Source organism: Lachancea lanzarotensis, scaffold LALA0S02, assembly GCF_000938715.1.
Source record: "Lachancea lanzarotensis genome assembly LALA0, scaffold LALA0S02, whole genome shotgun sequence".
In the NCBI taxonomy this organism is placed as follows: domain Eukaryota; kingdom Fungi; phylum Ascomycota; class Saccharomycetes; order Saccharomycetales; family Saccharomycetaceae; genus Lachancea; species Lachancea lanzarotensis.
The window spans coordinates 472,338-485,644 of record NW_019212880.1 but is presented as its reverse complement, the minus strand read 5'-3'; the positions used below and the strand labels follow the sequence as shown (position 1 = coordinate 485,644).

The 13,307-nt window shown below is 44.1% G+C and overlaps 6 protein-coding genes across 6 annotated transcripts; 3 read left to right on the top strand and 3 right to left on the bottom strand.

Annotated features, from left to right (window-relative positions):
- Nucleotides 1–116: 116 nt before the first annotated feature.
- Nucleotides 117–1,322, top strand: YHC3 (LALA0S02e05534g1_1; the record flags this gene model as incomplete). Its single annotated transcript, XM_022773792.1, has 1 exon — nt 117–1,322. The coding sequence occupies one exon, from the start codon at nt 117–119 to the stop codon at nt 1,320–1,322; it is 1,206 nt and encodes a 401-aa protein (XP_022627283.1).
- A 22-nt stretch (nt 1,323–1,344) lies between these two features.
- LALA0_S02e05512g (LALA0S02e05512g1_1) lies at nt 1,345–2,988 on the bottom strand (the record flags this gene model as incomplete). Its single annotated transcript, XM_022773791.1, has 1 exon — nt 1,345–2,988. One exon carries the CDS (start codon nt 2,986–2,988, stop codon nt 1,345–1,347), a length of 1,644 nt encoding a protein of 547 aa, XP_022627282.1.
- Nucleotides 2,989–3,127: 139 nt separating this feature from the next.
- Nucleotides 3,128–4,951, bottom strand: IKS1 (LALA0S02e05490g1_1; the record flags this gene model as incomplete). The annotated part of the gene is made up of 1 exon (XM_022773790.1): nt 3,128–4,951. One exon carries the CDS (start codon nt 4,949–4,951, stop codon nt 3,128–3,130), a length of 1,824 nt encoding a protein of 607 aa, XP_022627281.1.
- Nucleotides 4,952–5,447: 496 nt separating this feature from the next.
- Nucleotides 5,448–6,713, top strand: EFM2 (LALA0S02e05468g1_1; the record flags this gene model as incomplete). Its single annotated transcript, XM_022773789.1, has 1 exon — nt 5,448–6,713. One exon carries the CDS (start codon nt 5,448–5,450, stop codon nt 6,711–6,713), a length of 1,266 nt encoding a protein of 421 aa, XP_022627280.1.
- A 79-nt stretch (nt 6,714–6,792) lies between these two features.
- ZAP1 (LALA0S02e05446g1_1) lies at nt 6,793–9,021 on the bottom strand (the record flags this gene model as incomplete). Its single annotated transcript, XM_022773788.1, has 1 exon — nt 6,793–9,021. One exon carries the CDS (start codon nt 9,019–9,021, stop codon nt 6,793–6,795), a length of 2,229 nt encoding a protein of 742 aa, XP_022627279.1.
- A 2,641-nt stretch (nt 9,022–11,662) lies between these two features.
- On the top strand, nt 11,663–12,991 carry NMA2 (LALA0S02e05424g1_1; the record flags this gene model as incomplete). Its single annotated transcript, XM_022773786.1, has 1 exon — nt 11,663–12,991. One exon carries the CDS (start codon nt 11,663–11,665, stop codon nt 12,989–12,991), a length of 1,329 nt encoding a protein of 442 aa, XP_022627278.1.
- Nucleotides 12,992–13,307: the final 316 nt, after the last annotated feature.

Genomic DNA, 13,307 nt, shown 5'->3' with positions numbered 1-13,307 from the left:
CCAAGTACTCAAACGGTCTACATCTAGATCTTATTGATTAATATATCAAAGAACAGCATCTAAACTTAAAGAAGCTGATCTCAATTCAGCTCAGAATCTAGCAACAAAAGCATTAGATGGCATCTGATTCAGTCATTTCCCGATTCTTCTGGATTTTCGGGCTTGTCAATAATGTTTTGTATGTTGTTATCTTGTCAGCGGCGGCCGATATCGTAGGACCAGGCCTGCCAAAAGCACTCGTTCTTCTGCTTGATATATTGCCAGCGTTTGTATTCAAGCTCAGCGCTCCTTTCTTTATTCACAAAGTACCGCACAGCTACCGAATCGGCATGCTTATTGGCCTCAGCTGCGTGGGAATGGCTTTGGTCGCAGGTCGCAAGCTTGGTGTATGCATCTTTGGCATAATTTTGGCATCCCTGTCGTCAGGACTGGGAGAAGTAACATTTTTGCAATTGACTCATTACTACCAACAACCGGGTCTCAGTGGCTGGAGTTCAGGAACAGGCGGTGCTGGTCTGTTTGGGAGCGGGATGTACATGCTGCTAACGTCGATTCTAAAAGTCCCCATTCGATTATCGCTCCTGTTGTTCAGCGTGCTACCATTTGCTTTCCTGCTCTATTTTCGCCTCGATTCGCAGCATGTTTACAATGCCATTGAGGACAGCAACAATTTGAACCAACCGGAATCGCCATCTGACGACTCCGAAACATATCCGCCTGGTGAATTCAGAAAGTGGGCCGCTCTTCAAAGCCATGTGAACAGTACACTCGTGCGCATCAAAAGCCTTGTGGTGCCTTACATGTTGCCATTGACCACCGTGTACCTCTTTGAATACCTCATTAACCAAGGTGTATCACCAACACTGCTCTTTCCGCTGGACGGGAATCACAGCCATCCGTTTTTTTTTCACAAATACCGTGATATCTATGTCACGTATGGAACGTTATACCAGCTTGGGGTTTTTATATCAAGATCAAGTGGATCGCTCTTCCGGATCAAAAAACTCTATTTTTTTTCAGTTTTGCAAGCCATCAATCTGGCATTGGTGATTTGCCAGGCTTGGTTCTATGTGGTCCACTCTGTTTATCCGGTGATGTTACTGATCTTTTTCGAAGGTCTTCTTGGAGGTGCGTCTTACGTCCACACCTTCAAAAATGTTATTGATGAAGTGGACATCAGAGAGCGAGAATTCTCGTTGGGAGCGGTATCTATGTCAGATTCATTCGGCGTGCTACTGGCAGCATTTATTGGCATCACACTGGAACCGAAATTATGCTCACATCAAATTGATAATGGAAGGCCTTGGTGCCTGAAAGAATGAATAAGAAAAAACAGTTCGCCCTTCAAATACTCTTTCTTATACCAATCAGCAATTCTTCAATGACTTTTTGTTTGATGCCAGTGCTCCGTATAGACGACAAGATACCAAAGCATTGTAATAGCGTCAATTTATCCCGTTGCGTTACACCTTTTTCCTCTTCCTCATTCATGATGTACAAATGAAAGCTTTCACTTGCACCCTCATTGCTGTTGATAAAACTTTCATAGTAGGGCGATACGATGGCGTCACGAAAACTGGTCAACAACAAAATGTCAAGCGAAAGAGATCCTGTGCGTGCCCCGTTGAAATTGGCACCATTAAAATCGACGTGGGCTTCAGACCAGTATTTCGTGTCAGTTCGAAAACTAAGCTCGATTGGCAAAAATATTGCCATTACGTTGTGATAAACCTGCTGGTAAAATACTCCCCAGATCAGACATAGCCTCTTCAATGCCGTGTTGATGGTATTTTCATTACTGTAGTTGAACACAATTTGATTTTCTAGGATAAAGAGACAAGTGCTCATGAATTCTCCAATTTCACCGAGGAATTTAGAGCTGCTATGTCGACTTTGGGACGATACCTTGAGCTTGATATAAAACGAAAAAACATGGTTCAAATCTTCGATCTTGGCTGGAAGTTCCCACAGTTCCTTGTTCCTGAATAAAGTGATCACAACGCTGCAAAAAACACCCCATATATTACTCATGAGTGCGTCCATCTCTTCGTCTGTAAAATTCCGATAATTGGTTTCTAGTGACCGCAGATTCTTGACCAAATCATATAGCATTTGAACATCACTTGGATCCATACTTGGCTCATTTGCCAGTTGTAATGATACCTCTTTAGCAGAGTTAGCGCCATTTGTGCCAAATATTTGCGTAGCCTTTCCAGTGTCGATCAGACTCCCAGCGGAATGTTTGTGGTGGGCGGTAGCTTTTCCAACGTGCTTCCCATATTTACTGTTGAGAAATTTAGCAAAGGTCAAAGAAGCACCTGAAGTTGGAGATTTAGAAGCTTCCCTTGATTTTTCGAGTCGTCCTTCTGTCCTGCTAAAAAGCTTTTTGGCAGCCATACTAAACGGATTCTTTCTGATACTTGGAGTACGCATGCGTAATGATGAGGAAGAGCTACCAGATCCTATGTTCGAAATGCTTGTGTTGTCATCTCTTCGTTGGTCGATCGTATTATTAGTGGTTGGCCTTTTCAGGGTACTGGTTCTGCCCAAAAGCGAGTTTTGACTCTTCTTCTTACTTATAGTTGAAACATTAGATTCGCTCTGGTACGATTGGTAGCTCCTCATACCATTGCTTCGAATGGAAGACGTTGAGCTTGCAGTTCGAATCCTACGTTCGGGATCACCCGCAGAGCTGACATTCTTTTGACTTAGCTTGTTGCTGGGATTTTGGTAAATGGATTGGAAGCCTACCTTGGACAAACTTGGAATGACTGGTGAAGAGTTTGAGACTTCTGCGTTGCGTATATCCTGGCTTGAGAGCTCCTCATCTTCGTTATCGCCATTTTCACCAACTTGGATAGTTTGAGGGACAATCTTAGATGAAATACTATAAAACCGAGCCCTAGTCTTATCCTTGGTCTTATTAGGAAGCCGCTGAAACGCTGGGAGTGCCGAGCTACTACGCTTGCGATGAAGTTCGGCAGACATCGTCCATTCTGTAGATAAACTTTTAAAAGTTTGTTGAAGTTGAGGTGATGGATGACATTTATGTATTACGCCTAATTGATGGTGTAGCTAGTAAAAACCGGTGATGAGAGATTCTACACATAAGCACCGCCATTTGACATCAGTCAAGTTCAATTACTGATGCTGACTTTAGTTGCGTTCCTATCAACAAAATCGCCAGATTTACACTCGATAAAATCGCTACAAGAACACTGCTTCGTACGCGATACTCAGCTCTGAACGACATGCCTAACAAAAATACCGACAGGAAAGGGAGATATGAGCTGCGGCCATAGCGGTAAACCGTAAATATGCTGATAGCAAGGCTGTAGGGATCCCAAAGATATCTGGAGAGGGACGAGGGCTCTGGAGTCTTTATAGACGTGCTTTCATGTAAAGCAGATTCGTCCATTTCGGAGTCTGATAACTGATCCTGGTCTTGAATATCAGCACTACTTAGAATTGATTGTTGGGAATCGGAGCTTCTTCGAATTTCACCCATCAATTCTCGTACAGTATTCGTTACCATCGCCGCTGTGGGTCTTTCCAAAGCATTTGCTGACAATAAAATTTCGATGAGATCAAAGATCTTCGGATCAATCGGTAGCAGCTGGAGGTCAATATGTTTTCGTAGCAAGAACTTTTTATCGATTTGAAGTGATTTTATATCGTCTTTGAGCTGAGGGAGGCTAAGGTCGTTCATAAAAGGAAGCTCGCCAAACGTCAAGAAATAACAGACCATCCCAAGTGAGTACATGTCAGACTGGAATGTAAATTGTGGTAGCGAAGCGCTCATGTTACCAGCTTTTGTGTTCACAAGTATAACCTCTGGTGCAGTGAACTCCAAAGTGCCTGTGGCACCTGTCGCGGAACGCAATTGACCACAAATTTGACTTTCCCCAAAATCACCTATCATGACGTTTGGGAAGCTCTTTTCACCGTAAAGAAGCTTATCGGGATCATAGGCTTCCGAAAGCAGGCAGTTTGACGGCTTCAGGTCGCGATGTATTATGTTCATTTGATGCAACTCTTTCAGTCCTGATGCGATATCATAAATTATAGACAGCAATTGCGATGTGGTGAGGCCTTGTCGCTTTGAAGTCCCTGCTTCGCGTTCTGCCCTTTTGAGTCTAAACTGTCGTTTTCTTTCGTCAGAAGATTCATGATCTGCGAATCTTCCAAACACTTTCTTCTCGATAACTTCTTCCAAGTTTCCTCCGGGACAAAACTTCTGCAAAATGAAAATACATGGGATTTGCTCGGAATCCAGAGCATCTTGGCCATCAGAAGCCCTCACAATGCCACTAGCACTAGCCATCTCAAGCCAAACGTGGTTATACGTAATCAAGTTGGTACAATTGTGCGTTAGGGAGCTCAAGAATTTCACCTCTTTCATTCCCAGCTCAAGCCACGACAAGTCGTTTCCAATGTGAATTTTTTTTAGTGCGTACACCCCCAGATGGTTATCCATGAGGACGTGTTCGACTTTGTAGACGGAGCCACGCGCTCCGCTTCCCAAAAGTGAAAGCTCTCTGAAAAATCGTCTATAATATCCGGGAGTGAATAAAGTGGACGGTATTGCAGATAAACCTTGAATACAAGACTGTTGGGACCTGTAAGGGTTGTTTTGCTCCAAAAGTTTAAAGTAGTTTCTATGCACAAAGGAGCCCGATTTGGATTCAGGGCTCTGGGGTGAGGACTCGTATTCAAAACCTGTGCCTACCTCGGTCCCACATTGCGGACAGAGGTACGAGGAGAGTAAACGTGGACGATTTTGGGAGATTTTGGAGTCAATTCTTGGACCTCTTATTTGTCTCACCAAGGAAATTTCGCCTGAGGCCTGGTTCATAACTACCAAAGACCGTGAGTTCGGATCCCGCAAAACCACGTTTTGCGCACTTTTTGGGTCGCCATTGAAATTTTCTCCGTAAAGAACCAAGCTCATCTCAGCAATTCCAAGTTTAGGTTAGCCCCTTTAGACTACCAGGGGTTTGACACATGGAATGAAAATTCCGTGCAGTAATCAGAAAAACGGCTTGACTTACCTCTAAACTTGACCGTTTTTCAAGCTTTTTTTTCCTTTGAAAAGCAAGAACTATGCCTCAAGCAAAAATTACGAGTTGTGTAAGATATAAACTCCGCTTAGCGTCTGATTCTTGCTCAAACCGAGATCAAATTCGTGGAATCTATGCCCTTGACAGAAACGAGCTTTATCCTGGCATCGAAGCTAATTAACGTATATATACTGCAATATCATATGTCACTCAAGTACTCGTAATTTGCTTGTACTCGAAGTTCCAATTACGTAATTATTTGGAAAATGGAATAAGATATGAGATGAGATGCTCATCGGTCGACATCGAAAGAACCACAGGAGCATGGTTAAACTTGGCCGCTCCCCAAGAACTAGCTGATTCCATCAAGAAATATCTAATTGATCAATGTTTGACCCGTTAGAATTTTTCAGCGGTGCCAAACCGCCCTTGGAACCCGAGATATCGGGTAAGACGTATTTCTTAGAAGCATGTAGAACTGCGGAGGATATACCAAACTCGAAAAGAGATCCAACGAAACAAACTACTGAACGAAGTGAAGATGGAGATGCTCCCATGCAAGTTATAGATCTCCCTATCCTTCAAATTGCGAAACCTGTAATCGTTTTGACTGTCTTGCTGCTGCTCAGGCCGGCAGCCAGTGTAAATTTTGCAGAACGAGATCGTGAAGATGATAACACTGAATACACAGATGGGATATGCGATCCTAAAGACATTCCTCCCAGCTATTTACGAGAAACTGTGAACTGGTATAAGTCTATGGGAAACTCAGGCCTGGATTCTGAACTCAAACTATGCAAGAAACTGCATGAGCTGGTAGGCACAGCTACAGAAAAGGATCTTGTAGCATATTACACTAGCGTTCTTGCAAAATACAGTCGATCCGATCAATCGGACGAGCTTGCAGTACGCATCTTGAGCGAAGCAAGTCTGCGCATATCAGAAAAGTGTGGACGAACAGCGCAGCCGGCAATGACTAGAGTTTTCCAAATAGAAGGTTTACAAAACTCTATACAGCTACACGAGCCGGCTTTGACGGCAGATAATCTAGGATTGAAAACTTGGGGCGCCTCGCTGGTTTTGGCGCAGAAACTTTGCCAAAAAAATAACATCTTGATGGGAAGCAAAAAACATCTTAGAGTTTTGGAGCTGGGAGCGGGAACGGGACTTGTAGGAATAGCTTTGAGCCAGAAACTTTGTGAAGATGGGAGAGACTTCAGTACAGCCACGATTTACCTGACCGATTTGCCAGAAATCGTGCCCAACTTGAAGAAAAACGTACAATTGAACAAGTGTAACGAAAACGCTCAATTGAATGTTACAGTAGATGTCCTGGACTGGACTGATCCTTCTCTTTTTGAACGCCGGCATGGATGCCAAAAATTCGATGTTCTTGTTATCGCCGACCCCATCTATTCACCACAACATCCTGGATGGATAGTGAATATGATGAGTAGATTCCTAGCTGCTGACGGCACAGTTTACCTTGAGATTCCTGTTCGCGCCAAGTACGCCACAGAGAGACAAACCCTTTGGGATTTGATGGACAAGGTTAATCTTGAGGCCATGGTAGAAGAAAGAGACGAAGGTGTTGATGATTGGGGCCAAGTTTCGTACCTGTATAAGGAGGTTGTCTTAAGGCGCCCACTTTAAAATATGGTGCGAATGTATGGAATAAATATGGCTCTTGAACGTAGCCTGATGAATTATGCGTTATATATGCTTGATTGATCTATGACTCTAATTTGAAAGTCGCACAGTGTGAACATCTACTTTGATGCGCTTCCAATTGCTCGGCTAGATCGAAACTTCTTTTGCAGCCGTTGCACTTGTACTTTCTTTCATGCGTTCTCATGTGTTTACTCAGGTTTGAACTCTCATTAAACCTTTTACCGCACACCTTGCATTCTAGTGGCTTTTCACCGGTATGAGTCCTGATATGAATCCGGAGCGAGCTGGAAGTCGCAAATCCTTTACCGCAGTGAGAACACTTGTAAGGTTTTTCTCCCGAATGTGTACGAATATGCTGTTGTAAAATGTCTTGAGTAGAGAAAGTCTTGCTGCAATGCGGACATTTGCAAGGTTTGTATCGAGTGTGCACCCTTAGATGCCTTAACAGCTTTTGCCGCTGTGTAATAGTTTTCCCACAGTTCTCCCATTCACAAACGTAGGAGGATCTGCCACGAGGTATGTGAACGGCCTCGATATGGTTATTTAGTTCTGCGCAGGAGTTGAACTTGAGACCACAGCCATTCCATTGGCAATCGTGAACATGTTCCTGCCCCTGATCGTGGCTATGTACGTGACCATGTTCGTGGCCATAATCGTAGTCATGTTCATGATTATTTGAATTAACACTATCCTCCTTCGGAGTTACCGCCACATCGTGTAGGCTCGGTGTCTGAGAACTTGTGAAGTCTGGACATTCCTCACAGTGTAGTGCGTGTTGATGCTCATTTTGTTCCAACAGTTTTTCACGATTTAAAAACTTCATGTCGAATGCCACACCATGCTCCCCATTGATATGATTTATCAAAGTACACAAGTCATCACCCTCAAAAGCACAATCGGTCCATTCGCAGAGATAGTTTCTTGGTGTTGGGAGTTTGGTATCATTCGTGTTCGTGTCCTCTACGTGATCTTTTAGAACATGCGATTGTAATTCCAATAACGAGTTATAAACTTCGGGACAGTTGTTCCAGCCACATTCGATGTTTTGCGGTTCGTTCTTGTATATCCAGTTGAAGTTTACAGTGCTGTTCCTGACTTCTGGATAACAGATTTTTGGCGGTGAGACAGCATTGTGTAGATTTTCGAAAGTTAAAGAAGGTTTTCGGAGTTTGAAATCTGCAGTCTCTCCGCCATTAAAACTGGGTTCTGACGGCGGATAGAAATTGTGAAAAGGATGTGAATGCAACTCTAAAGAGTGGTGATGATGATCATGCGGCGTTTTGACGGATGGACCCTCTCGGAGTCCACTTTTCGAAATTGGGAGAGATGTCTGTAAAAGGTTGACGTTAACGTCATTTGCACTTTCATGTGGATGAAAGTGCCTTCCAAACGGGAAATCGTACATGTTGGAAATTTTGACAAGGTCGTTCATTACCATCATGTCTGTTGATGAATTCATTGAATGGTCATGACCACATGGTGGTGGTTGAGAAGTCTGGAAATTTAGTGTTTGATCATCGTCATTGCTGTGATGCCCTTTTGTATAAAGGTGTGACGTTGAGTTGGTATTAAGAACATCTTTTGATGGCTCTACTGTTGGTACTGAGGAGTGAGAGTGGGCGTGGGGTTGAGAACATTGGGCTTGGCCATGATCCAGGTCCACACACTGCTCACAGAACTTTTCATAAAATGTGTCTTCCTCGGATTTTCTCGGCAGAGACGTCATATTGCAACCTATATAACTCGGGAGCTTTTCACTTGCTGTGGCAGGTAGCTCCAAGTTTAAGGAGCTGTTGGCACTAGGAGCAGCAGCAACGCTATCGGCGTAAATTTGAGAACCGGGAAATGCGATTGCAGGGGTCTGGTCCGGCAGTTCGAGACGCGTGCCTTGCGTTTCATCAGGCTCGTGTTCCTCATCGCAGCACAGTTCCATGATATTGGGCTCGCAAGTATCGCAGTCGAAAGTTTTACGCTTTTTAAACTGAGGCCCCGTTGACTGTTGTGGATCCTCGCCGAAGATATTGAGGTTGTGGCAGTTTGTAAATTCGAAAAGCTGACAGCTGTCTTGCTGCTCTGATGGCAAAGGAGCAGATGCGGTTGGTGAAATAGGAAGATTTGGTGCCCCCGTTGCTGCGTCTGCCGCTCCCACGGGGCATGTGTGTTGTGCAAACTGCTCGAAAGAGGTGCTATCGGGTTGCAAAGGAGCTGATCCTTGAACGTGTCCGTGGATGTATGTGACATTGTTGAAATTGTGGATATGGCCGTGGACGATACCTTCGGATCCGGGCATTCGGTACTGATTCGCGGATAGTCGCATGTTGTGGAGAAGGTAGTCAGTAAGTCAGTCAGTCAGTCAGTCTTTTGAGAAAGCTTTTCTCTCGTAGATCTTGGCGCGCGGAGAGAAACCCCGCTGAAATCAAACTTCTAACTGGCTCTGGCTCTGGCTTTGTGCAGTCAAACTCGACCGCTATCACTAAGTTTCAAGCTGCTGGTTCAACTCGTTCTACTCACCCTCACGGTAGGGCCCCCACTGTCTGTAGTGTACCAAATATCCTGGATTTGTCTACTTTGCTGATGGGCCAAACTGTTTTATCACCGCGGTTCAAAGAATGGAAATTAACAATGTATGAATGTCAAAACTTTCTGTCTGAACGTTTGGGTTTTTTTTTTTAACCACAGGCTTTCAATATCGCAGTAGTATTAGTAGTCTGTAGACGAAGATGCAATCGGTAACATCCTCCTGACCTTGTCTTAAGATGATGGTGTGTATCGATGGGGAGCTGGATTTTCTTTGTAGTGAGAGAGGACCACTGTGGATACCCGCAGACAGTACCTTGCTGGTTAAAAGAGGTCGAGAGCCTTAGAAAGAAAAAGAGGTACTCGAGTACTTTCGTGGAAGGTGACGTATCTTGACATCAACATTCGGAATGTTAGTTTGGCCTTTAATAAGGATCCCTGAGTGGGAAATTCAGGGTAGTTTTGTATGCTTTTCCAGGTTGTAATGGACAGTATATTTGTGGAGATCACCACGTTGGAATTGATCCCAGAAATTTCGCCGTCCGGAAGTCCAAGAAACGGGCCGAGGTGCAATCTTGGTAACCAAAAACAACCAAGCCCACGCGAAAAAGACTTATTCCGGCCGGTAGTACGGCCATTTCGCTGATAATCGCCATCAGGAGATGTCTTTATTTCAACGTTCTAGATCACTTTCCACGACAGATCTTGCGAATACACTTTCTATCACCCTTTCAAAGGCGATTGCTTAGGAGTGAGGAATTTCGTCCATAAAATGGAGATATCAGGTCTTATAACCACTCATTTACCGAGGAGGTTGGGTGCTCATTGTTGCGTGTTCTCGTTTTGATTTTTGAGAGCCTGTTTTTTGGTGTATCCTCACCAAGGGGCGGCGGCGACGAGTCTGTTTTAGCGAGGGAAAAACCCACTTTGCCAGAACAAAACATTGATATAGCTCTTTGAGTTCTTGGTATGGGGTTCATGAATACACGATGGTAAGCTCTAATCCTCACACATTGCGCGATCTTTTGTACTATTTCGTCAACCCTCGTGGCGGTGGTGTTGTGATGAGGAGAGAAGGGCGGCAGTTTTTAGGGCATTTTTGTAGTGAACAGATATCCTTTTGTACGTATCTGCCATAAACGACATGAAGGAAGAGGTGAACGTAATCAAGAGCGTGATTTTAAATCATGTATCTGTTGCGAAAAGGTGGTGGTAGAAGACCATACTTTGATCCAAAAAACTTAGGAGTTCAGATCAATTTTGGTGTTTTTCCAGATTCGTACCAGGTGATATATAACTTTCAAAACCAAGGATCACTAGTGTTCCCAGATTCTGTCTCAATCCTCACTCTTCTTGTTTTCTTCTTGTCCTAGTCGACCACCGTCCACCTCTAAGCTCATATCCACGACTTTTTATCACCCTGTGCCATTCTGACACCGGACTTTTTCAGCACAATTCAATTTAAATTGCATATCTAAACGGCTATAGGCTTGTAACGCAAACCTTCAAGAGAAACAACGAGTCATTCTCGGCGGAGTTGTCCGTCTCATCTTCCTTCAAGACCTTCATTCACGATGTTTGATGCTTTGGTCGGTCTATAGTCGAAGGTGCGGGCTTTTACCAATCGAATTGGTTGATATTGGCTCTCTTGCGCAATCTAAATAGCGGCAGTGGCTATAGACCCGTTTCAAAATGAGCGAAAGGCCCATTTCAACGTCAAAAAGAGGTTCTCTGGTGTCAAACCAACAAAGCCATTGCCCCGAGAAACGCAATCGCGTTGCAATATGCGCTTTGAACGGCGCATGGAAACTCGCAAAGCGGACCATACGTATCTACCGCAAAGGTGTCCATATATTCTGACTTCGCAACATCCCACTTGACACCATCAGAATACAGCTACTGTGATCTGTATGTCAATGCTACTCACTAGCGCTACTCATTGACGCCTCCGTCCGTGCACCACATACACTGCTCCTAAAAAACCGAATCACGTGACCTCATATTTCCCGAGATTGAAAATATCCGTTAAATTAATCATACCAGTCATCCAGAGACTCATAAATTATAACAATGCTCACCAATAAGATAACAGAAAATTTCAAACGTTTAAAGATTCACTTGGCGCCATTGACCGGTTTGTTCGACCCGTCATCCATCAACGTCAAACTACTGCAAATAACAAATTTTGACAAGCTTTGCTCGGTTTGTCAACCTTCATTTTGTTATTCTATTTTTCCAATTCGTTAAAATTACCAAAAAACTGACCATTTTAGGTGCCAACGGGAACGGCTTTGTCGAATCAAAGAACAGTTGTTTGGAAAGAAAGCTGCAAAGAATTTTTGGGAGAACAGTAAACCGCTTTAGAAATTAATATCACAAAAATTCCACCATTGGTGTGATTTTCAACGCTCAAAATGGATCCCACCAAAGCACCCGATTTCGAACCACCGTCCGAAAATAATACACCCAATCCTCCTTTGGCTCCACAATCTACAATTCCGAAAAGTGGACCCATCATGCCATACGTGCTAGCAGACTACAACGCATCCATAGACGCTCCAATCCACCCTAGGACGTATAAAAAACATTCGAAAGTGGGTCGTAGAGTGTCTACGGCCCATCACAGTTCGATCCCTCTCAAGCAACCCGAGTTGCAGCCTGCATCGCATGAGACGTCCGAGGAGGAGGAGTCCGGCCAGTTGGTAGCTGAAGAAGACGACAATGACAGCATACATACCAGAATCGATCGTCCAACACCTAGTCCTGCAACCAGTCAGATGTACATTCATGACCCAGAAATTTCTAACAGTCGAGCGGATTTGGCTCGCCAATTCACGCACCAAGTAAACCTCGGTAACAGTTTTCCGGAAGATGAGGCCGATCATCGCATCGGGTCCCGGATCCATAAATATCAAATTGCTGATCTCGAAGAAGTCCCGCATGGTGTGGTGCGTCAAGCTACTTCTTTCGACCAGTACAGTTTCCCTGCACATCGTCTGCAAAAAGAGCTCAGAAATCCAAACAAACTGCCCTTGATTGTTGTTGCCTGCGGTTCTTTTTCTCCAATCACCTATTTGCATTTGCGAATGTTTGAAATGGCTCTCGATGCGATTTCTGAGCAAACCAGATTCGAAGTGGTGGGTGGATACTACTCCCCAGTGAGTGATAACTATCAGAAACCGGGTCTCGCGCCAGCTCACAACAGAGTTCGCATGTGTGAACTCGCATGTGAACGGACGTCTTCGTGGCTTATGGTAGACGCGTGGGAGTCTCTTCAACCATACTATACCAGAACGGCCAAGGTTTTGGATCACTTTAATGACGAGATCAATGTGAAGCGCGGTGGCATTGCGACCGCTTCTGGCGTTCGTGTTGGTGTCAAAATTATGCTTCTAGCAGGTGGCGATCTTATTGAAAGTATGGGAGAACCAAACGTATGGGCTGATTCCGATTTACACCACATACTGGGCAATTATGGGTGCCTAATTGTTGAAAGGACTGGATCAGATGTGCGTTCATTTTTGTTGTCGCACGACATCATGTATGAGCACAGAAGAAATGTCTTGGTCATCAAGCAACTCATCTACAATGACATTTCGTCAACCAAGGTACGTTTGTTTATCCGCAGAGGTATGTCTGTACAATACTTGCTGCCAAACAGTGTAATACGTTATATCCAAGAGCACGGTCTTTACGTGAACCAGACAGAGCCCGTTAAACAGGTTATGGGTAACAAGGAGTAACATCCTGGGTTTACCAACCAACACGGATGTATTCCGCATGCCTTTTGTCCTCTCATCTATTGTTGGTATTGCCAATGCAAGCCTGGAGGCTGTATAATAGTAATGAATAGCTCTTAAACCAGTTGAAATGTTAAAGACTTTCAGGACATTACATAATATAGTTGTGACGTCTTTAATAGCACTTGGAATTCTAAAAAGTTGGCAGGTCTACCCAAGATAAAGATTGGCTTGAGTGTCTTGGTAGAATTTGCATTGCGAAGTGATATGATATGCCTTTGGATAACTGCAAAGACTCAAAGCTTTGATAAAGTTAAAC